Source organism: Pelecanus crispus, chromosome 7 (assembly GCF_030463565.1).
Source record: "Pelecanus crispus isolate bPelCri1 chromosome 7, bPelCri1.pri, whole genome shotgun sequence".
Lineage (NCBI taxonomy): Eukaryota > Metazoa > Chordata > Aves > Pelecaniformes > Pelecanidae > Pelecanus > Pelecanus crispus.
Window position 1 is genome coordinate 45,141,074 of NC_134649.1, and position 25,659 is coordinate 45,166,732.

The window sequence follows — 25,659 nt, forward strand, 5'->3', positions numbered from 1 at the left end:
CCACATGCCAAGAGGCAACTAATGAAGGCTGTTGTTCTTCTGTATATGTGTCCATTGGATAATAGATTTGTGCATATTTTGTTAGGCTGCAGGACACAACAGGCAGAACATTTCAGGGGAAAGAGAACGTGCCCAGAATCTGTTATGAGACATGAGGTCAAGAACAGATGAACTTCAACTACTTGAAAAGTGTTTTAATCACCAGCCATGGACCAGTTAGGCAGCTTTACTGCTACTAGCAGGACAAAGACATGTGTTGGTAGGTGTTTTGGACATAAGTTTGACCATGCTGGCAGGTGCTTGCACTGGTGGCACTAGGGAGAACAAGAAGGTCCCTCCAATGCCACGCCCTGCCACCGTGACAGTGCCAGCAAATAGCTGCTCACACTCAGCCCCATCCTCACACGGTGGGGTCAGCCTGTCTGAAAAGATGATACCTCAAGCAAGGGTTCTCCTATAAAATTGCAAACCTGAGTGACTAAAGTGATGGCTGAAAGCTGTATTTGACCACACACCTCAATGTATTGCTGAATCTGCCAATACCAATATCAACCCAGCAAGAGTCTCAGACCAGCGGTGATATTCAGACCCTTTTAGGACATTAGATTCTTATAATGAGCTCAATATTAAGGAGTGTTTTGATTCAGGAATGTTCCAGCTCTGATTATTATCCTCTTTCCATCCTTTTTAAGGGAAGAGTAGCAGATGGCTTCATGTACTTCACACCTCTTAGCAGTCTCTTTTTCCAAAAATCCCTTGATATGCAGATTTTAGGAGAAACATCACCCTTTTACTGCTCACACCGATCTCTGATCGTTGTGCTTTCAGTTCTTTTGCCCCTTTCCCCATCCTCACATGCTTTCTTCAGCAGCAGCCACCCACCTGACAGCCCTCACTATTACAGAGAGACACCTGGAACCTCAGCCATATATTTCAGCATTTTCTAAGCTTAGAGATTCAGCCTTAGGTCTTTAAAGCACAGAGAACTTAGCATTTTTCACAGAGAAAAACAGTGACATTTAAAATATCGCATTTAAAACAAACAAACAAACAACATTTTACCCTGAAAAAACATATGCAAAGATAAAAAAAAAAGGTGATTTTCATTGACTAATAACACATAATCACATTATGTGTTATTAATTTCTGTAGATTCAATGGAAGAATATTACATATTTATTTATTTACAGGAATCTTCTCTACAGACTGGAAACAACAAGAGACAAATACTACACAATTTATACCCAAGCAGTACACCAGAATTTAATTTCATAACTGATAACTGTCCAATATATTATGCATGCTTTGTTATGCCTTATAAATGCATTACAGTTATATAATTTACTAATTTTCAGTGTTCTTTCATAGAGTGCTTTGCTGCTCAGCTATGTTTCTGGCACCTCATTCAGTCAAAATTTCATAATAGACTTTCACCCTTCAGAGCCCATCTTGCCATTTTTCCCTTCCACCTCGCTAAACCCAGCCCCCTGCAGCACAGGCGATTCACGTTTGAGCAAACGGCAACTTTTACAGACACCAGATTTGGTCCAAAGCCTGCAAACACTAAGGAGGATTTTTTTCCCTGTTTCTTCAGCAACTGTCGTATCAGAGCCTGAACACAGATCATTGGTTTCTAATGCAAAAACAGGCAATAATTGTTCCTCTTGGGTGCTCACTTCCACAGTCACGAGGGACAAAGTCATTGCAATTATATCGTTGGCTCAACACAGTCATTTCCCAGCAATGCTGGTTGTGTGAGCGAACATCTCCACAGCAGCATCGGGACCACAGCAAGTCCTCAGGTATCTCTGTATATGACTGAGGGTCCCTGCAGCCACCGGAGGAATCGCATTGCAAGGCCACCCCCAAACCTTTGTGTACCTCCCTTATCTTCATCTCACAGCCTGGCTCTTCTCTCTCTGCACTTCCACTCATTCATTTACTTTATTAATGAATTATTATTAATGAAAAAATTAACATTGCATGGAGACATTTTTCTTGTTTGATGGCACACCCATCCTCACCCCTGGTCTGAAACGTGTGTGAATATTTATAAGCGGCTTCCTATTGTCTTTCAAAAAAATGTATAATTATGCTGTAGTTCACTGGCATTTCATTAAATATATAACAATAAGATTAAGCTTTCTCTAGGCTATCTAGAAGCAGTTCAAATAGTGTGTAAATAACACTGCTACACTGCACAAACACTTTATCAGCCTGCTCTCAGCTATGTTCTGCAGCAAGGGATGGATTCAGTTCCAAACTTCAGTGACAAATCGCAGCAATGGGTCTCCCTAACCTACAAAAGATCAATTTTCCCCACACAGGTTGGGAGGAGATCCTCGGTCACCTGCATTCGTTTCAGCTCCCTGCATGTAAGCATTTCATGTTTTCATTAGTCTCATTAGCACTCATTAGTGTCAGCAGGTTGCTCTCAAATGACCCACTGTCTTTGCAGTGAGGTTATGTATGTCAGACACCAATAAACTCAGATGCATAAAACTAGAAATAAAGGTGGGCAGCTTGATGCTTGCCTTAGATGTATGTTGCTGTGCATGAATTCAAGAATTTCCAAGAAAAAATGTAAGGCTGTGTCCTAGCACTCTGGAAGGTCATAGAATACACTACACACTTGTGGGGAGACAAGTTTGTCATACGTGGTTTATTTTATCATTTCATGTCCCCTCTCTCTGCCACAGATAACTGCAAAAACTTGTTTTGTCGAGCCTTGCTCTGCCTTTCATTGTAGAAATCAAGTTTCCAGATAGATAATGCAGTGAAAGTTCAGTTATAACATCAACTACGATCCATAACTGTCAGAGAAAAAATGTCAAGCATTGGTCGTGTCTGAGCTCGGTGGAATAATTAAAAAAGCCAATGACAGGTTGACCCAATGAGTACAGTATAAGCAAATGAGAACAGGGGTTGAAAGCCAGCTGCCAAGCACAATTTGACTGACCTGGGACCTGCTGACATCTCTGGGAAGGAGTGCTACAACCCATTGGCCTCCAAGACTGACAGCTTCTGGTGGCTTCATTTTTTTACTACCTTAAAATCTGAGACTTTGAAAAGATCTCACAAATTGAACTGTATGGCCCAAGAAAAATTTTGATTGCTTTTCATTGGCTTGTACTCAGTGCTGCTGAGATTTCTGAGATCTACCTGACTTGGAAGGTAATGATGCAAATTCTACAGTTCTCCTTAAAATCTGGATGTTTTTACCAGTGCACCTAGCTAACAAAACAGAGGGTTTTTACCTCTGAACAGCTGTACACATTTTATAAGTACTCAGAGGACTTAAGTACTGTCATTTTTAATGCACTCGTAGAAGTGAAGATGCACGTTCACTCACCATGAAGGTGCCACCCATGAGAAATCCTGGTCCTACTTCAGTTATGGATGCCCCTCAGCCATATGTCTAAGCAATATTTGTTTCCAAAGGTGAAAAGAGAGGGACATGGCAAAATGACAAAGCTGCAGCGTTCGACCCTCCCAGGCTGAACAGCATTGAGGGCTAGAAATTCCTTTGCAAGATCTAAGCTATGTTGTATGAAATCTGCTCTTTAACAGACCATGTCTATTCAGCTGAAACTCAGGCATGTGCTTAAAAGCCTTCTGGCAGCACACAGACTTCATATAATTTTAATGTTGTTATTTATTATCATAGTACCTAGGAAACCCAGGCTCAGTCCGAGACACCATTCTTTAGTTGTACAAATGCAGAAAAAAGGTCAGTCCCAAATTGGTGCAACACAGTGTTGAAGCTCAGCAGGTCAGTAAAGACAGACAGGAACATACAAAGAAACAAGGCAAAAATAACTCATCTTCTTAAGTAAATGAAATTACAGATGGAAGATTGGTATAGCAAGAAGATGATTTACCTGTAGTGATAGAGTTTCTGATTCTCAGGCCATTAGCCAACACCATCTCTATTAGTCACATTGTTATGAGGGAAGTACACAACATGCTTATGTCATTTTTTCCAATTTACCTAACAGTATGCCAACTGTTAAAAAACAGCAATGTAAGTGGTTTTTCACTAGTGAGTCTTCTCATGCTGTCGAATTAGCACCCTTTTTTGCTGGTTTATGCAGATCTTAAATGGAAATTGTTCATGGATTCTTTGCGTCTAATCTGCCCTTTCATATTTTATGGGTATATTTTAATGCAGCCCACAGGGTTGTTCAGACACATATTACACTCTTAAAAATATCTTACTCCGGCTGCTGAATATATTGCAATGAAAAATCAAGAACTTTGGATGGAAAAAAAATACTAAAAGCTTCAATTCTTTCTGAAGTTTCTGCCCGTGAATTAATAAAACATTGTTCAAAAACGTGTAGAATATTGCAAAGATCAGAAAGTTCTAAAAGAAAAAAAATTAATATGATGAGCTCTTTTTAATGTTTATTACAATTAAAAATATTAAATTAACTCAGGAAGACTTGAGCTGAGTCAATTAAGAGATATAAGACATCACTTGCCAGACCGATTGTAGTGTGCTTGTATTTTAAACCGGAGAAATGTCAGTTTTCCCAGCGTTATGAGAGGTCTGTTATCAAAGTCTGCAAAATGTTACACCGTGTGAGCATTAGACTGAGGCTTCCAAAATTGAGTAAGATTGAATTAAAGCAGATAGTTTGATGGACTCCCTGTAGGAAACATCCTGTATTTCTCCTAGACAGCATTATTCAACCTGAAATCTTTTGTTTTGGATTTGTATTCTTTAACTTATCAGACTACCGCTTTACAACTCCCAGAGTAAACGGTATCTCAGTCTGTTTATGAAATACATAACCCTTCAGATGACACTTTCTTTCACTCTGGTTTTCTCATCCTCCTAGAAAGTGTGTTCCCACCCCTGTAATTCATTCCGCACCCCATGACATCCCAATAAAGTAAGAGAAACTGCATGTCTCATTCAATTCTCTAAGATTTTGTCTTATAAGGAATAGGGGAGCACAGGGTTACAGATTCTCCTATTCTAGTTTATAGCGGGGTTTCTTCAAAAAAACAAAACGACCTGAAAAATTTTACCTACCTCTGTGCTATTGCCATTGCCAAAAGTCTCTGTCAGTGCAAGAGTCTCTCACGGGGAGTTTGAACTTTCCTTTAATATAATCCATTTAGAAAATGACTCACAATTTATTGAATAAAGTGGAGAAAATTGATATCTTTTCATTAAGCTGACAAAGTCTTTTTCACTGCCGGCATCTGTGAAACATGTTCTCTATTTAAATTTATTTATATCAATCTTCTCTGGTGGAAACTAGATTAAAATGGAATGCTTTATACTTACAGTAAAAACTTTCCCATCCTGCAACGAGTGTCATACTGGTTTTGAAAAGGAACTCTGTTTCTTATTCCTTGGAGTAACATGATACCTATGATCAGGAGGAAGTGCAATCTAATATCTCTATTCCTTTGTATTCTATATCTATATAAACAAAATGTGTACACTTTATCACTGGCAAAAAGAGATAGCTGCTGTGGCTTTATAATGGCGAATGCAGAAGCAATCTTGGAACATTTTAATACATAGCATGTTCCCTCTAAACTGTTGAAAAATGCATGATGATACTTTGCTCTGCTTTCATATTTCAGGGTCTTCCATAAACATGAATTAAAGTTATATATCACTCTGTGAGTATTGTCATATTATTACATTGTTAAATATAATGTCTTTATACTTACTGTCGTATATAGTTTGTCATGTTGTTAAAGCAAATTCCTAAATACAAATACAGAAAAGTTCAAGGAGAACTCTATCTGCCAAAAAAAGTCTTTGTGGTTTTTTTACACACTGGAGTAGCAAACATGACACAAGCAAGTGCTTGTGAGTCTCTGGGCTGTGCGTGCACATTTTCTCCCAGACCACCCTCTGCCTGTGTCCTGTTAATCCCCTGTAAGAGGGCAGTTAGTCACTGCTTTGAACAACTGAGTAGCTTCAGTTTAATGCAAGAACTTGAAGACTGAGAAATGGGAAACATAACGCGTTCAGGAGTTTCAACAAGTGAGGAAGTTTTAATCAAATGGATTGTGTATTTTTTTTCCAAATATTGCTTGATTAAAGAGGAAGATGATGGAACAGTTAGTGTGTCCATGTTGATTTGATATGGGGTGTAGATATTTGAAGGTGTTCAGTGCATTTTACTGTCCCATAATAGAATAATTTGTTACTGAATTTCAAGGGTAAAATGTCCCCAGCCACCTCTCGTTATGCTTCAATACTTTGTGCTCCAGATGATGCCCAAGAACAAGCCAAAAAGCAGTCGCTACCCTTATGCAACCTACCAAGGTTCTTATGAACTTTGCAGGCTGAAGCCCGCTGAATTCAGTCTAAGCTGGAAGTTCCCTGCAGCCACCTAAGGCTTTGGGCATTATGTTTGGGAACAAATGTATTTTAAAATGCAATAGAATTGTATAAACATGAGCTGATAATTGTTTCTGAGCTGGTGATGACAAAGACCCAGATTGAATGAAAAAAAATAGGCAAATAATCTACCCATTTGGTAGAATTCATGTACCTGTAGCAGAGCAGTTTACAAAAATCCTCCCTTCATCCTTTTTTTTTTTTTAAAGTAAAGCATGAAAGAGAAAGCCTAAAAATCTAAATCTTGCTGAAAACTCTAGATTCACATGGAATCACCCAACTCAAGGGTGCAGGCAGGCAACCAAGTATCAAAGAAAGGGTAGATATCAGCTAGACTTATGGCTACTAAATTTTTTGGCTGGCTTAGATGTTTTTTTCCTTAGTGTTCTGAGTTTCATTCTGAGCATCTGTCTTTCTACCTTGAACATATAGTGACCTTAAGGACCTTGCTGACTATTTCAAATTTCACTATAGCTGCCAGAATTTAACTTTGCACTCTGAAGGATTCAGCACAAATATGGCTAAAATCTTCAGAAAATCTGGAACCAGCTTTTTGCCCTCTCTCCAACACTTGGCTTTGAATTTTTGTGATATATGACAAATGTTCACTGTTTCAACACTTTGCTGCCTCATATTACTGATCAACAGAAGGACAAAAGATTTTTTGCCTTTAGGTGATGCATTTTTTTCTGATGCAAGTTGGCAATGAATCAAATAGCTGTGGATGGCATTCCACATGAATAGAATGATGACATGATAGAATGATTGGTTTAGTGGTGGACTTGGTAAAGTCAGGTTAATGGTTGGAGTGAATGATCTTAAAGGTCTTTTGCAACCTAAATGATTCTATGGTGCTATGAAATATAAGCTACTCTCTTGCTCATTCCCTATATTCAGTCTGGTCCCCAGATCTCTTATCTGTAGTTTGTTTCTCTGTTTGGTACACATGATGAGCAAATGCCGTTTCAACCAAATGTTTTTTTTGTCTGTTAATCCATGCAGACTAAATACATCAAAAGTTAAATATTTTGATCAAAAATTTTCTATAGCTTTGCAAACAAAGATTTAAAAAAAAAAAAAAGTGTGAATTGGACTGGAAAAAAAATCTCAAGAATTTTCTGAATAAAGTTGCTTTTCTCCCCAGCTCCATTAGTTATATGCTTAGAGTTTAATATTCCTATAGAAAAGGCATTTTCTTGAAAAGAACTCAGATACAAGCAATCCCTTACTTACACTAGCAGGAGCTGGGGAACAGAAAAAAACCCAGAACAAAACACAAACAAAGCAGGAGTAGTCAAGGCTTTTTTATATCATATCCTTTTTCTTTCCCCATGACTGAGGATATCTGTCTCAGTCAAATCAGCCTTGCATGAAAAAACTCCATGCTTCACATATTCCCAAGACAGTGAGAAGAACAGAATGAAAACCACTCTAAAACATTACAGGCGTCTAATTCAGCATGATGTGAGCACTCACAGCCTGTGGTGCCTGGTGACCAATGGGAGTCTGTAATTCTCATCCAGAATTAGCAGTTCGGGTCACCGAGAAGCTCAGGTTCTTCAGAATCTGGGAGATCTTGAATGCAAACCACCCCGAGGAAAAGCATCTTAACTTTACCAATTCTCTCTCACACACGACCGCTTCAGCACATCTCAGAGCAACATATCCCAAACATAGAGAAGCTGCATTGTATTCCCTGGGGAAGCTTTTTTCCCTCCTCCCCATACAGGTGTACCTAATCTCAAACACAGCAAACTGTGATTCATTTTAAAGCTTTTTCCTGCCTCTTTGAACAGAGCTGGAGGTGTAAAACTTTGAACTAAAGTAGACCTCAAAGGATCAGCGGTGCCCAAGAAGGACAACTGGTCCTAAAGATTAAAAAGCTCTTAATAGAAGAGAAAAACCTATAAACACAAGACTCGAAATAATTTTCATTGAGCTCTGGATGCCCCTGCCACAGCACAGTGCTGAGGAATAGACCACAGTGAGCTTTGTAGTGCTTCAGACTTACAAAGGTTTTTGCCCACTTACATATTAGAGACAAATAGGAGCTTTTCATCTGCAAACAGCCTTAATTTCCCCCTTTATAAAAGCAGCCTTGTCTCCAGCCCACCCATACTGGGTAGGAACAGGTAAGGGCACTCGATGGTGGACCCTTGGGTGGGCTACCTTGTGACTGTAACTGCACTGTGATCGCAAATTAATACACACACACACACTAAAACCTGCACACTATTACATGAATCAGTTGACATTAAGGTTCAGCACTGACTTTACATTTGATTATTTTTCAAGGTCAATATCCAAATACTTGGGCTGCATTTAGCAGCATCAATAAGTAGTTAGATCATTTTAATTGCTGTGAGCAGCATTGTTTCTCCATGCTGCCTCTCAGTCCATATTCATCTCATGTCTCTGTTTTACACTGTAAACTCCCTAGGCCAGGGCATTCAGTTTTGTGGTTTTTAGTACCTAGCACCATAGGATCCTTCTCCATGATTATTTAATGCTACAACACTGCTACTAGTAAATAATTACCATCATCGCTTTTGATTCCATATCACAGGATTCTTCTCATGTATTCTGAGGATGCTCTGCTCTGATGATTGCTGTGAAGGCCAGTATTTAGCAGGATATGGTTTTTCAGTTTGCCTACTGCACAATCTATTTTTAGAGCACAGATTCAGCCCTCGTGCCTTTTCATGTATAGCAAAGAGAGATATCTCTTTTCTCCACTGTTAGCAGCATTAATGATACCCTTCTGAAAATGATGTGTGAATAGCATCATTAAACTACCTTGCAAGTGCAGGTATAAAGGGGTTTGTGTGTGTGTGTGTTGTACATATGGAGAAATGATACATTACATGATAAAAATGAGGTATAAGCTGTGAGAAGAAATAGGAAAGACAACACAGAGAGCTAGATGATCATTGTAGGGCCCTTCCAGCTGAACTATTCTGTTCTATTTTATTCTACTCTGCTCTATTCTAAGCATAGCTCACTTGCTCCAACTTACTCAACTCTTCTTCCGCCCAAAGGAGCTTTCAAGCCCAAGGTGTTTTTTCCTGTGTTTCAAGTAAACTCAGTGGGTGAAAACCATATCCCTGTTGGGACAGTTATTCAGCAAGTCGGCTGGTATAATCACATACCAAGTGAAGGCCTTTTTTAGAGATACTGACTTGGAACCCTGAATTGCAGTAGCTTCCCGTTAGAGTTAATTAGCTGGCCCAGAAATATTGCTTCTCATTCTGGTTTATTTTGCACTGAAGTGGGCTATACTTGGATGCACTCCAGCATGGCCCACCAAATATCTTGACCATATGTTACTCAGATCACCAACGTACCTCAACAAGTGGCAGGGGCCGGTTTGTCCAGCTTATCTGAGGAACAAAGATCTCACCTTTCCAAAGGAAGTCTGAATTCCTCTTTGAAGGAAATAAAAGTGAAAGTTAATGAATGTATACTTCACCTTCTTTACAGGATTTCCAACTCTATATTAACCATTTTTATTTTCCAGACTTTACTACCAGGTTTACATAAAAACCAACTTCCTTTCTGGGCACATGACATACCTTTGTGTTCATTTAACGAATCTAAATTATTTCTGTCACCTGCAGGTCTAGTAAGGTAGTGTGATGGGTATAACTCTGTGTAGATAATGTTGATGATACATAATTTTGAAGCCATGGTCACCTAATGCCCACCTCTCCTAACCCAAAAACAAGAATGCAGTTCAAGTGTTATTGAAAATGCCAGAGTGCCTCCTTTGTCCCTTGCTGAGTCTTTCTCTTCAACAGTCTCCTGCTCTCTGTGCCATGCAGAGCTTCCTCTTGCATGATGAAATGTAATGCTAATACACACTTTTTAGTCTATGAGTATCTGTGGGTTTGGTGCATTTATTTTTCAGTGTGGGTTGGTCATATATTAGAGCTTAGAGAAAAAGGGACTTGTAGCTTCATCTGTGTAGCTGTGAATTAAGAGGATGGACATTAGTAGCAGCTGCAGACACATCTTTGGGTGTTTCCTGAGGATTTTGTGAGCATAAACAGATTACTACTAGATAAAAAATAAATCAAGACTTTAATTATAAACTCTGAAATGTCCTTAAATCAATGCATGCACAACAGAGCATTGACCAGAGTTGGATGGTGTGATACAAGGTAGTCTGCTGCTTCAAAGGTGTTTTATGGGCTTGAAGCAGCTATGTGGGGTGATATGAATGGGTTAAGCATCTCTATTTGAGTGAGTGTGCGAGAAGCTTTGACAGCTAGGCTTCATGAGTGCAACCATGAAATTAATTCTTGCCAGGGAAAACAAACTGCAGACAGAGACACTCGTGCACCAACCAGTCACAGTTTGCAAGGTTAGCTAAAGTTTATCAAAATCCCCAGATAAAAAAAATGTCATTAAGATATAGGTAAGGTTATAGACAGATACCAATTCCCAGGCAAGAAACTTCATTAAGGTACACTCAAGGTTGTAAACATACGTGCCAATCAAATTCAAACAACAAGATCCAGACACTGTCACTATTTACAACATTAAATATTTGGAAATTAAAAGTTACTGCTAGAGATAATAGAGTTTCTATAAAATTCATAATCATGTTTCAACAAATTGAACTTCTGCTGCTGTTCGGTATTACCTTACCTTCTATTTCTAGTTGTGACACTCCCTGCCATGGGATACTGTGAAAGCTGAAAGTCTACATGGGCTAAAAAAATTTCACACGGATTTGTGGAAGAAAAAAGCCAGCTGTAGGTATTGAAAGCAAAGCAGACACTGTTTATTCCGGAGTACCCTGAGCCATAGGTCCTGAAGACCTGGAGAATATTCTGAGGAAAATCTCTTTTGACTCGCCTTGTTCTTATACATGTCCATAAGGATCAGATTGGCCACTCACAAAGAAAGACAGGCTGTTAGGGTGGATGGTCTTTTGGTCTGAAACAGTATTGCTGCCGTCACAGCATTCCCCACAGTCACAGCATGATAGTAGACTAGATCTCGTGTATGAGGAAGCTATGATAAACAGTGCACTGTCTTAGAAAATACAGGATGCAAAACAAGTAATTAAATGTGAAATCCCTGCAACTAAATTTCAATTGAAGGGTTTAGAAGGGACACTGTACCTCTTAAATGCAGTGTTAGACCCTTGAGATATTATTTAATTAGATTTTTCTTTATAACATAATTGTGAACATTGTCTTTTCTCTTTTAGCTTCAATAGTGATTGGGAAATGGTGGTGTGAGATGGAGCCCTGCCTAGAAGGAGAGGAATGTAAGACGTTGCCTGATAATTCTGGATGGATGTGTGCGACTGGCAATAAAATCAAGACCACCAGAGTAAGTCATCTTTCTGTCCGTACCCAGGAGGTCTTAATAGGAAAGGGAGTCACTAATGATTGCTCACCCATATCTTTTCCATCATCATGTCTGCTGTAAAAGTCTTAGAGATCACTGCATACCTCCCCAGCCACCCAATGCTTCTTGCCATAGTTTAGGTGAAAATTCACATGGATTCAGGCTGGTCAGCTGGGCCCAGGCTTGTTAACCAGCAGGTTGGAGCTGCTGAATCGCCAGGTCACTTTCTTACAGACATTTCCACCTCAGAAAAAAAAACTAGAGCATATCACTGAGTCCCTTTGTGGTGGCTAAAAGGAAGAATATTAGATCAAAGGGATCTGCCAGACCCTACATCCATTCCTCAGCCGTTTCAGGCCACATCTGTATTAGCAGCTGTACAGGTGCTTTGTAGCATGAAACGGTGCTGAGGACTCAACTCACTGTCTGCATTTCAGGTCTTACTTCAGAGCAGCTCTAGCCCCATGCACCCATTAGTGACGCACTTTTGATATGCTGAAGATTCAGGTAACACAGACCAACAGGTGACGACAACTTTCACCATGCTTTGCTAGGGAAATGCAGAGATATGGCCGCAAAGAGGGAGAGTGTGAACAAGCTGGCTAAACTTCTCCCACTATGAGATTACCTTTGGGAAAAAAACCTGTTTTTCAAAATTAGATTCTAGCTTTTCTTTCTCATTGTACAATTGTCTCACAACCATTGTCTTTAAACTGCCACCTAAACCTGTATTCACCAATTTTAATTAAATTATTTTCACACCACAAATGAATTTTTTTTCCAAGAAAATTACATGGTTGTCAGCTCAAAATATTTTTTATAAATGAATAGATTTTGTTTTTCAGTGAAGTGGAAAATAACTTTTGAAACCTGCCAAATGAAAAAAAGGTGAATTTTAAAGAGATTTTTCCCTATTTATTAAGAAGTTCTACATACTCATACCCAGCTACTAATTCACAGGAACATGAAGCTTAGTGTCATGATTTCCTTACTTCTTCCTTTTTCTACAATCCTAACTCTAGCCATTTTTCATGTCTTGTAGGCCTTTTATTGAAGGAGGAGACTTTGATCCAACTGATCCCCATGCCATCTGAATTCTTTTCTTTCCCTCTATATGATTTACCCCAGGATGAATGATTTGTATTGCAACCCTAGTTTCTTGAACAGTGCCTTCTGGCATGGCTAGTCTCACTACCACATTAAATTACTAGGATACATACTAATTTAGGAGGTTTTTCTTTGCAGAAGGCAGTAAGTGGCCCCTGGAAACAGGATGCTTATTACCTCTTTGTCATCTCCCAGAGCAAAGGAGAAAGCATGGAGGGAACTGTGACTCCCCGAGTCATTTTTTTCCTGCAGTGTCATTGTTGCTGCAAACCATTCTATGCTCACAACTGATCTCTCCACACTGAAACACCACTGGAAGATTGTACCCTAATGTATGTGCCTTGCAGTGCACCTAAAAAAACCAAACCAAACCAAACCAAAACAAACAAAACTCAAAAAACCCCAAACTTACTACATTCCCTTTTCAGTGAGGCAACTTTTTCTCACTGAATTGGGTTATTAAAATGGAAGGAAGTGATAGTAAAGAAGTAATAAGCAACATGAAGAAGTATGTTATACTTTTGTTACATTACAATAATTCAGTACTTCTGCAGTCTGTCTGCAAATTATATAATTTAGGAATTGCATTTGCTTTTTTTCTGTGAAATTGTCCTGCTCTTAACTCCCCCAACCCTCATCATATAAACTAGTTTGAGGCGATAGCCTGCATCTAGAAGTGATTGCTAGAAATTTAGCAGCTTCATTAATATGCAGATGTATGGTCCAATCTATTCAGTATGCACTATTGTATTTCATTTAAATTAAATACTTACAGAGCGAGTGCTCATAACTGAAAAAATATTTCTTCATTTACCCACAGGAGTTATTTTAATTAGCTTGTGAGGGGAGTACCTTATGGTGCTGCTTCCAGTAGAATTTTGCTTTGTTGCTTTAAAATATCATTACAGAACCCAATTGACCAAGGCAACATGACACGATGTGCTTAGCAACTGCCTCTTGCATTTTCTAAGCAAAAATTCTACTTCATAACCCCTGAAACTTTGCTTGAATCTGTACCCCTGTGTCAAGTCTAGCAACATAAATATAAAATCATAGAAGCAATCAGATCCTGAAATGGGCATTTTTTTTTTCTTTGTTTTGTCATTTCAGATGGCATCAGAGAAAGAGATTACACTATAATCTGTACTGACCCAAATCCAGGCTGCAAGAATGGGCCATGTGTGTCTAATTTACATAGTTAAGGAAGTTAAGAAAGCAGAAGAAACAAGACAAATCAGTCAACATCCTAGATATATCTGTGGTGATTAGCCAAAAAGCTAAAGCAAGTCACCATAGGCTGTAAACTGTGAACTGTTTTAATGAAGGCTTTTCCTTACACTACATACATTTATGCTAGGCAGCTGCTGTCCTGACAAGGAAAACATTCGCATTTATGACTCGCAGGATTAAAATACCTATTAGTATATTCTTCAAGGCCCACAGTAAATCACATATAAACATGCGTGTATGTGTAAATACATATATATGAATACATGTAAATATGCCATATATGTCATTTTACAGTGTAGTGTATTACTTCATGGCTGGTGCTCAGATGTGATTAACACTGATTAGTGTCAGAAGGCAGCGCACAAGAGATCCAGTGAAGGCTTTGCCAGTACATCCTCCATTCCTTCCTTTTCATGCATTCGTTCCTGTGTTTAGTCCTTTAGCATAGCTCACTAATTAAGTTGTTAAAGCCAAAGATATAAAGCTCACAGCCTCTGTAAATCGATTTGTTTTCTATTGATGGTCAGAGCAGGTGACAAACACTGGAAAGAAATCATTTTGTAATTCAATTTTTGGAGCAGTTTCAAAGATTTTTTTTTTTTAATCCCTATTTACTCCCTTTTTTTTTAAGAACATAAGTTTCAATGCTTTTCTTAAAAATCTGGGGCTCTTGGAGCCATGCTAGGACCTGGCTGGAGATCACATCACTGCATTTCAGCAGAGCAGCCAGCACCAGGGAAAATGCAAAAGCACAGTCGCAGTCTGAGTGCTGGGACATGATGCCCACAAGGACACAAAAACACCCATGTTGTGGTTTAGCCCCAGCTGGCAATCAAGCACCATCCAGCCACTCACTCACCCTCAGCCACGATGGGATGGGGGAGAGAATCAGAAGAGTAAAAGTGAGAAAATTCATGGGTTGAGATAAGAACAGTTTAATAATTGAAATAAAAGAATAATAATAATAATAATAATAACAACAATTATTATTATTATTATTATTATTATTATTATTATTATTATTATTATTATTATTAGTGGTGAAAAGGAAAACAACAAAAAAAGAGAGGAACAAAACCCAGGAAAAACAAGTGATGCAACCGCTCACCACCCACCGGCAGACGCCCAGCCCGTCCCTGAGCAGTGGTTGCTGTCCCCCCGGCCAGCTCCCCACAGCTTATATACTGAGCATGATGCCGTATGGTTTGGGATGTCCCTTTGGCCAGTTTGGGGCAGCTGGCCTGGCTGTGCCCCCTCCCAGCTTCTTGTGCACCTGGCAGAGCAGGGGAAGCTGGAAAGTCCTTGACCAGTGTCAGCACTGCTGAGCAACAGCTCAAACATCAGTGTGTTACCAGCATTATTCTCATCCTAAATCCAAAACACAACACTATGCCAACTACTAGGAAGAAAATTAAGTCTATCCCAGCCAAAACCAGGACAGCCTGTAAGAACCAGAGCTGCTGAACAACATGAAAACATGGCTCTTCATGAATCCCATGTCTTCTCACTTCTCACCTGAGCAAAGGAGACACTCACAAGCTCTTGACACTGGAGCGGTGTCTACACACAACTTTTGGTGCATCACTTTGTAGGGCCCTTGAGGAGCACTGTGCTTTTCCCCAGTGCTTTCTGCCCAGGCTCATGTGCACACTGCACTGCAAAATACCCTTTTTATGTAATCCACACTAATAACACCTGCCATTCATGTACTAGCCCTCTAAATACTTCAACAAGCTGTTTTTCTGCTGATGCTGTGCAGGATGGAAATTAAAGAGTTGACCACTTGGGGACTGGCAGAGTAGCTCAGCTCAGAGCATCCCTCCAGCTTCACAGCCTGCACCCTCCATTACAGCCCACCCACCCCCACCACCATGTTCCAGAGTAGCACCAGGTTTCCCGTATCTTTTGCCATCAGAGAAACGCAGGCCATTTTACTGTGCCCCGAGGGACCTGAGCATCACATTTCTTAGCAGCCACTGCTCATCTCATGCTGCAGCAAATAGCACCTGAGGTGCCCACGGCCCCTTGGCACTGTGGTCCCATGTCATTCCCTGCTCCTGCACCAACCACACAAGTCCTTGCGGCATTCTACAAACGAGAAAGGGATGTACTCACCCCCAAGAGAGAAAACCCAGTGGGGCCACTTGTCAGTGGCAAACCAGGAGAACAGGAAAGGGGAACTGGAGGAAGGAAGGAAATGGGAAATGAACCCGGAGTTTTCTTTTTTTTTAAGCTGTCCAACTAGTTAATATGTCAGATGATTTCCAGGTCAAGTTTTTCTTTAGAGCAGTGAAGAAACCCCTCTATTTTTCTGAAAGCAGTCTCTGTAATTAAGAGGCCAGTTCAAAGCAGTAGAGCACAAGATAATAAATATCTCTTGCTATAAGACTTACTGCTGCATTTCATCATATCACCTAGTGCTTAGCTAATAATTTGTAGGCCTGATTTAATGCCCGAGCCTGCTCGTATTCAAATAAATTTGAGTTTCATTGCTGACCTAGTCATCTAGCAAGGGGTTGAACCCCATGTGCCATTCATCTGTGTGTTTCAAAGCAGGAAAGAAACAAAATGCTCTCCTCGAGAGAGCTATTTTTGCTTCTGGTTGGTCATTCTTATTTCAGCATCCTAAAAAACCCTCTGGGCGGTGGTGTTTCCTCTTTCAGCCATTAGTGTGCTCATTCAGATCAATTGTGGTGTTAGTCATAAAGAGCGATGGTTTCACGGTCTGATGCAGGCCATGTTTTCTCACCCGAGGTGAGTAGATGAAGTCGGTCAGACTTTCCAGTCTGTTATATTGCTAGTCACTCCTATCCTGCCCCTCTTTGGTAAGTGGGTTGGTGGGGGTCCAAATGAACCTGAAAGGTGCATCCATCTTCAGGTCCTTGTCTAGCAGAAGCTACTAGCATCCCTCTGAGAAGGGGAGGGTGGAAGGCTGGGGTGAGCATGGCCCCATGCCCAAAGCTGTCCTGGCATCTCCTGCCCCACCAGCCCAGGTGATTGATGCACATCCAGGATCTCCCAAGGCACCGTCAGGAACTCACTCAGGGTCTGCCTCTTGCACATCCTTAAATCCCTGTGGCCCCAAGAGAAAAGATACACCACCACCCCCCCCCAAAAAAAAAAAAAAAAAAATTTGCAATTTAAACTCAGCTATATCATGAGCAGGGCAAAGTGCCACAAAGCCTGGGTCTTTCTTTCCTCTCATAACGTATTTTATATAACTGATTCTTTCTCACTTTCTTGCTGCAGATCCACCCGAGGACCTAACAGAGCATCGTCTGCATGGAGACAGTGAAAGCCCTGCTGATTTATGAGGACAAAGTATTGAAAGTTTAAAACCATCTCAGCATTTACAAGCCAAATGGATTTCTTATTTGCACTTTGACTGTTTACCAGATAACAACAGTGGCTTTACTGTGTGAAAGAAAGTATTCAGTGGAAATAATGCCCCTGATTTTTGACAGCTGAAAATAAAAATGAAGAAAATGGTTCCTTTGGTAAAGTTTCCGAGATTGCAAAGTACAAACAACAGTATAAGTTTGGATCTACAATTTACTTTATACCAGTTAAAGTATATATATAGAAATATATATATATTAATATATGATATTTTGAAATAAAAGCCTCACTCTTCAAGAAATTGAATAGTACCACACTTTGCTGCAGCTGATGTAATTTTTTTTTTCTTTTTTGTAATGGTCTGGAAGATCCCTACCTGTTTCAGAGAGAAATGTGGCAGTGAAGAGGCAAAGCAAACCTGCTGCGGTACAAGGACGCCTAAGAGCTACATGAGTCCTGCTGAGGCGGCATCCAGAGCTTCCTGTTCCCTTTGGCAGAATTTTGAGGGCATTTGTTGTTCCACTTTGTGTTCTGGAGGCTTCTCCCCTTGTGCAATACTAGCATGCTGGCTTTGCTTCATTAACCATACTTGATTGATATATAACGATGGTAATTCTATCCTCTTCCAAGAAAATATTTTTAGAGCTGTTAGATATTCCATGAAGAAGAGATGGACAACTACTGAGTGAAGTACAGTATGTATTAAAAGTTTATTTGGCAGAGTTTGGTAGACTGTGAACTCCCTTCTTATTAAAGATGTACTGTACGTACAATGTCTTCAGACTTTGTATAGCTCGTAGAGACTACAGTAAAAACCCAGTAACTAACTCCAAAGCTTTGCGTTGTTGGCTCACTAATTCTTTGAAACAACGACAAAGCTATTTCTTTGCAGACCAACATGCAAGAGGGCTTTTGCATACAGTTTGGTTTTTTTACGAGCCCATTTGCAATTGGTGAACACGCATTTCAGCTTAAGCGAATGCCTCTGTGGACACCTCAAATGTTCAGGCACACTCACACGCAAGGGACTGCCTGGCTGTGTGCTGTTATCCCACAGCACACGCAGGAGAACAACCTAAATTTAAGCTTCCCTCCTTACAGGCCCGGCTAATTCTCATTGAGAGCACTTGCCACCAGCTAAAAGAATACACGTGGGCAATTCCATGGCACAGCAAACACACAACAGTTTGTGGTAAGCAAACTGTGTCTGAGCACTGCTTTCATTTCACGAATAGTTTCTTTCAGTTTAATTTTAATCTGTTTCTTACTAAGGTGAATTCAGCTGAGATGAGATGCTCTTCAGCAAGGATGCATCCACAGAGACATTGATCTACTCACTGTGAGCGGTTTGAATTCACATTGCTATCTAAGCTGTTGCTGTTCACCATGCAGCCTGGCCCTTGCATTGCTGAAGAAAGATCAGATCTGCGGGCTGAAATGTGCAAGCCTAGTTCACATTCCCAGGCACTTCTGTGAGCAGTCCAATTAATTTCAGGGGGTTTATTCGTGTGGAAAAGTATCTCGCTGTCACGCATAAGTCTGCACAATCTACCCTTCAGTATGCCTAATGCTACCAAAGCAAAGAGGAACAGGGAACGGTAAAACTTGTTCTATCCAGTCCAGCTTCATTTCTTTAATATTTCCAATTTCCTTTCAGCCTGCTTACCTGTCTCTCACAGGACCCCTTTGGCCATGCCGATCACTTGGAGTCCAAGGCAGAGGAAATGCTGCACTTCCTGACCTAGAGTTGGTCAAAATTCTCCCACTAACTTTCTTTCTCCTTCAGGGCAACCACTTCAATCCCTGATGCTTCAAGAGGCAGAAATTTGTCACTGTAATTACACTGTATATTAAAGCAGCTACATGACGTGTCACGCCATACCCCATGCCGACCTTCTGTGCTGGTCCTTGCCTGATGCACACAGTGGGAATGGATACGCTGTTTCCAAGTACTTCTATTGTTTCCCCTTCAAAAAGATATGAGAGTGAAAAGTGTCCAGGGAAGAAACCTGTTTTTCTTCTCTGCACAGAAATACTAAATCGGAGCATGAGCCTCACGACCAGTTGTAGGTCCTAGCACATGGATGGAGACCAGCCTCACTGGTGGCCCAGCTGGACAGGCCATGTATTTCCTGGCCACAGCCACCTGCCTAAACCACAGAAGATACCTGGACCCTAGTCTGTGTTGTAGATATGGCCATACTACATGGCCATACTCTGCCATGGCCACATGTCCCTAGTCTCATCAGCTCAATTCAGAGAGGACCACTGCCTGCCTGGTTACCCAGATAGCTGTGGTCCCAAAATGAGATCATCAGACCAGCTCCAGGCTCACCTGCCACAAGTAAGGAGAAACTCCTCCAAAATAAATCCTTAGCATTTCTTAATTTTACTAGAACAGCACTTTAAAAACCCCAGGGCCCTGTAGAGCCAGGAAGCCCTTGGTGTGCTAGGAGATAGACCTTGCCACCAGGAGAAAAGTTGATTAAATGCCAGGATATGTTATCATCCCTTTACCAGTAGGAACTGAGGTACACAAAGCTAAATGGCCACTCAAAATCACATTGGAGAGCTATGGAAAATCAAGGAGAAATTGAACTTCCATTTCCTTATTCCCAGTCTACTGATACTCTGTAAGATGACCCACACACAGCAAACTGACCATGGCCTCTTGTACCCTTTGCTAAAGCCCAAGGTATCACCACTGAGAGGTATTTACCTCATAGCAGTGTATCTGACATGGCTCAGACTGTGAGTCGATAACAACGCTTAGGCCTGTGTCTATGAAATATGCCTGTTGAGATTGGGAAATATTAGACTTGCTAAAATATAAGAAGGAAATGTTGTCATTACCACAGCAAAGTTTCTTAGAGATGTTTATGAATTTTTCTTTGCCAGTAGGCAGCCTCAAATATCACCACACCAAATTCAATAAACATCTGTGTCTCTTTGAAGCGCTGCAAAATCTGCTCATGAAGTGCAGCACTGAGAAATTGCTGTTTTAATTAAAATGTTTTAGAGGAGAATTAAGGCCTTTGCAAAAATAATGACTAATAAAACATAAAGTCAAATTAAGAGCCGGATGCAGCTAACCTTTGTTGTTTCAGTGAACCAAATTGAAAACAATAATAAAAAAATTCAACCAGTCTGGAGTCACAATGATCATGTATTGCAGTGATATGCACAGTAACACAGTGTGTAGCAGGAAGATGTCAGAGCTGCTTACCTTGGCCGATGGAAACCCAATGTGTTTCAGTGGTGAAGTGAATGGGTCCCACATCCTCATGAGAAAGTGAGAGTCATGTCATTCTCTGCACAATGTTAAAAGGTATTTACTTCAACAGAAGAGAAAGTTAAAGTTCCTGCTTTCTGGCAAAAGTCTAGACAGAGGCATGTCAGGGAAAAAAGAAAAATATTTGTAAATGCATCGAAGATAAACTTAGATTTATGTCGGTGTTTCTTCTTCAGATGTGTGAAACCAAGTTATGTAAATCTAAAATGTACAAGTTGGGAAAACTACTGAAAAAAAAAAAAAAGTAGCTACCATCTGCCTATTGATTCAGAAAATCTAGATTATGTGCTTCTGTCCAAAAAACTCTGGTAATAAAGAGCTCAGTGTGGTATGACTTGATATTGCTTTGAATATGCTACATCCTATATTTGAAGAAAAAAAGACCCATGAAGAAAGACCACTCCTATGGCCAACAGTTATGAACAGTGTGATGTTCACGCAAACCTGGCATTAAAAAGAGAAAGGACCATGAAAAATTACCAAAGGTGATGCAGCTTATGATGAGCTCTTATCAGCCCTATTGATTGACCACTAACAGAGTTTGCAGATACTTTCAGTGGTGTATTGCTTGTATATTTTCCTATTATAAAATGATTAGCTACATTCCTAACTCTCCTCATTTGCCACTTTTCTGTTTCACTGTATGGCCCAAATATATTTACAGATCATAGAGAAGTTGTGAAGGAGATAAACATACCTTGGCTTGGGAAGCACATCCATTTCTTCTGAAGGTGGCAGTCTTTGTTTCTTCTTCAGTGGCAGGATGAATATTGTGGCCTAAAATGAGCTTCTCTTTTATCAATACCTCAGTCACATCCCAGTAAGCAGGGTTTAGAGCTGCTTGACAAAGAAGTGGGTCATGCTTCTTTGCTTGGTATTCTATTTTATGTTAGAGAAAAATAGAAACACATTCCACAAATAATCTTTCAGGCAGACAGAAGGAGATGTGTGTGCAGGGCAGTTGGTTTAAGGCTGTCAACACTTTTTCTAGTTCACCGGTTTGAATTCAGATCATAGGCCTGACACATATTTATGGTTTCTTCTCTGAAATGCTCACACAGTCAAAACACTTAACTTCACAAATATTTATACTTTGTAAAACTATGCTGCTCTGAGGAAAAGAAACTGAATCCTCTGCTTTGCAGGTAGGAAACTGGGACTCATAAAACTTGAGACCTGCCCAAGGTTATGCTAAAAAACTGCAGCAGAGCCAGCAGTAGAACCGAGGACTCCTGGATTTTAGGTCATCATTGCAGATGGTTCATCTACGGTTCACATCAGTGAAATTTTACTGACAGCAGACCCTGGCTTTTAGCTCGGTCACAGAGAGCAGAATTAGGGTGCCTGCGGTCAAGTGTGGACAATCGTCTGCAAGCACCAACTGTGCAGAGCTTGTTCACCTCCCTTCCGCTGGGATTTTCAAACCACTGATGCATGGAAGACCACCGCTAGATGTACTCCAACATCTTCTGCTCTCACAGGGACAGAGTGACACAGTCCTGCCCTAGTCTGGTCTCATGGCTCCTTAGAAGAAGCTGCTTGAAGCCTTTCAGATCAGAACAGAGATGGAAAAAGGCACAGAAATGGCTGTGCTTAACCCTGATGGGCTGAGAAACAGGTGTATCCAACAGTCCTTCTTTTGGAGCTCACAATCTCTCAGAGATGCCCATCTGATAGAATGATTTTCATGTAAAAGTTGACTTTGACAGAGAAAGCATACATTTCCTCACACCAAAAAGTGCCTGAACCAGCTAACAAGAAGCACAAATAACTTGTTCTCAACTGAAAAATATGAGCACCACGGCCAAGGGAGAGGATACTACACAGGGTAACTAAGCCATAGGAAAAAAAAAAAAAACTTTTCAAATTTGTATGACCAGAAACTATATACATGTTTGAGCATCAGGTTACTGACCCACTTCCATTATTTCTCATCTGCTTTCTTTGTCAGGCTGCTGTCCTTGATTCAGTTAGAAATGAGGGCTAGAGGCCCATGTAGATTCAAAGCAAACTACCCATAACCTAAAATATTGCTTGGGGGAATATGCAATTTCTTCCTCCTACCTGCCATTCCTCTTCATTTCCTATTTCATTTCATTTCATCTCATCCCCTCTCTTTCACATCACTTAATTATTTTCATCCATCTCTATTAGTCTTTTATCACCACTACTGCCCCACAGACCAAAAAAAAGCAGCTGTGCTGTCAAGACCCAATTCAGGGAGCTGTTCCCCCCAGTAGCAGTGATTTATGTGCTCTTCTTTCTTTTTCTTTTTCCTGTGTATTTTGGAAGGTGAGATCCCAACCTTGCTGCAGCTGCTGTGCCAGCAGCTTCCCATATTTGCACTGCCCCCACCAGCCATCCCCAGCTCAGGGCCACAGGGTGCATGTCAAGTGTGCCCTAGTGTACAAGCAGATTCTCCTGGTACTTGATTTGCAGCAGAGGAGTTAATTATCAGCTCCTCACCTTCACTGAACTTGTCCTGTTTGTTGCTTCTCCTACAATCTCATGTACCTTGACCAGAACCGAGAACTTGGCACACTGACTATTGAGGGCTTGCCATTAGTTTATGCCTCTGCAAGAGGAAAATTTATCACTATTGATTTTATCAGGCTTTTCTTAGACTTGAAATAACGAGTGAAGAGCAGGGCAATTTCCTGTTAAATGCACAATATGGGATCCAAGCACAGACATGTTAGGTTTTTTCTGGGCTCTTTTTTTCCTGATGCTCTTTCAGTTATATTTGCCTTCTGAAAGACTCTGCTATCTAGCCTTGTAGCCTAAATGTTATCTCGTGTGAAGTGGTCCAGAGTTTTTACACATCTGGCACCAAGTCCCTAAAGCCCTACTAGTATCTCACAGACTCTGACATAAAGCAGAGAAACAGTTAGGCAATATTACAGGCTGGACAACTGTCTCTGTGTCCTTCCCCTGCTTCAAAAAAAATCTTCCCTGAAAGTATCAAAACAGCAACCTTCAAAGCATTCTGCAACATGAAGAACCCCAATACTGAATTAATGCTGAAGATCAGCTAAAAATCCTGAAAGACAAAATGCACTTGGCTCCTGAATTTAATCTCTTAGTCAAATCTTCCACTAGCTTTGCTTCTGGAATAGTAACTGATGGGTCACCTTGAGACCCATTTAAGTCTTAGTAACGAACATAATCAGGGAAGGAGACCTAGCACAAAGGCACTGCTGCCTCCCAGTGCTACCTCCAGGCACCCTCCCGCCTTTAATTCTGCCAATGGCAAGTTTACCGTTTAGCACCGAGTGCCTACTACCAAAGGGGCTGCACCGGATCCACGGTAAGCAGATTTGTATCTCCACCCACTTCCACTGAGCTAAGTCTAGCCTGAATTTGACTGATGCATATGCAAGATAATGGCACTTACGACTTTGCAACACAGTATGACAGACCCAACAAAGCTTTCCTACTCAGGAGGGCATACAACCTCATTATAATTACCTGCTCTTTTAGCAGAGTTTGGTGGCATATACGTTCAAGGCTGTTCAAGAGGAACGGTCAGGCTACAATGCTTTTCCTTAAGCAGCTTGGCTATTTTCCCCCATTCCGTTTAGCCACAAGACTCTCAAAGACATATAAGCTAAGTAGCAACTGCTAGTGCAACAAAGGAGCACAGTCTGGACGTATACCTTCAAGAGGCAGCTTCAATGAATGCTTCGTTCATTTGGCTTAATTTTCTTCTGACCTTGACTTCCAAGAACTGATGGGCTCAAAAGAGTATAAACAGTGACTAGATGGAAAAAAAGGCGGAAAATCACAGTAGCCCTAGTTGGTATGCCCTTGCACTGCTTTCTCCTGAGCTGGCATAGGAGAAAGGGAAGACTCAGAAAGGCAAGGGCAGGAGCAGAATTCTGGCACCCAAAGCCCTAAAACCGTTACAACCCTACAGTGGCCTTTTCTGCCCAGCTGTGCTGAGATGTGGTTATTAAAAGAATATCATGTTCTCTGTTAGCTTTTCTACTCTCTCAGCACCTGATTTCTAAACATTATTATAGCCTATCTCCTTTTCAGCCCATCTCCACCCTGCCTTTGTCCTAGGCAGAGAAAATTATATTCTGCTTACACAAAAGCCTATTCTTTTACATGGCATACAAAACAAGACAGATGATAAGAGCCCGTTGGTCTTATTCAGCAAAGCTAATCTCATCACTTGCTTCACTGTGGGATTATAAACACTGTTCCAACCTACTCCCATAGCTGAAACACCTTTTTTATATCCCATCTTTTTCTTTTTAACGTCAGAGAACTTGGGTTTGTTTACAGCTCTAGCTCCTGTAACCCATTTCGAAGCCTCTGATTTGAGCAGAATTGAAAGGAGATTTTGAGATGGTGGGTCCAATCCTACTATTTTTCCCTATAGGTATTGTGTCCATATAACCTGTGACTTCCACCTTGCAATGCACTTTCCAGCAGTGTCTTCTTACAGATACCATCCCTGGGCAACAGAAAATGAAACAGCCAACTCTGAATTGATAGTCCAGGCATTCACATATTTTACAAATTAAAATACATGTTAGATTTAATTTATATAAATTATTTATTTTATTTATAAAATTATTTTATAAATATTTTATAAATTTATTTATATAAAATATATTTATAAATATAAATTATTTCTAAATTATATATATTAATTTATATAAATAATATTTAATACTAGTCTTTATCTTTTAGTCACTGACCTCAACAGAGGGTACAGTAAAATTTCACCAATGCCCAGCAGGGTTAGGAGAAAGACAGGGACAGGAGCAAAATAGGAAAGAGTTACCTACGCACATACATTTATCTGCTGCATAGAAAGATTCTCCACACTGGTTACTGAAGTCACCCCAGAGGACTGAATAGTAAGGGTCATCACCTGTTTTCTGCCAAAGTACATCAGTTTCCCTTATAAATGGATTTGACCCACAGTATTTGCTGGTTCATAATG

At 40.4% G+C, this 25,659-nt stretch overlaps 1 protein-coding gene across 2 annotated transcripts in view; it reads left to right on the forward strand.

Annotated features, from left to right (window-relative positions):
• Positions 1 to 17,338, forward strand: part of TAFA1 (TAFA chemokine like family member 1) — a 234,798-nt gene extending 217,460 nt beyond the window's left edge. For both annotated transcript variants that reach the window (XM_075714316.1, XM_075714317.1), the window contains exons 3-4: positions 11,592 to 11,716; positions 17,321 to 17,338. In XM_075714316.1, coding sequence (XP_075570431.1) covers positions 11,592 to 11,716; positions 17,321 to 17,338 — 143 coding nt within the window. The remainder of the gene's footprint in view (positions 1 to 11,591; positions 11,717 to 17,320) is intronic.
• The last annotated feature ends 8,321 nt before the right edge of the window (positions 17,339 to 25,659 follow it).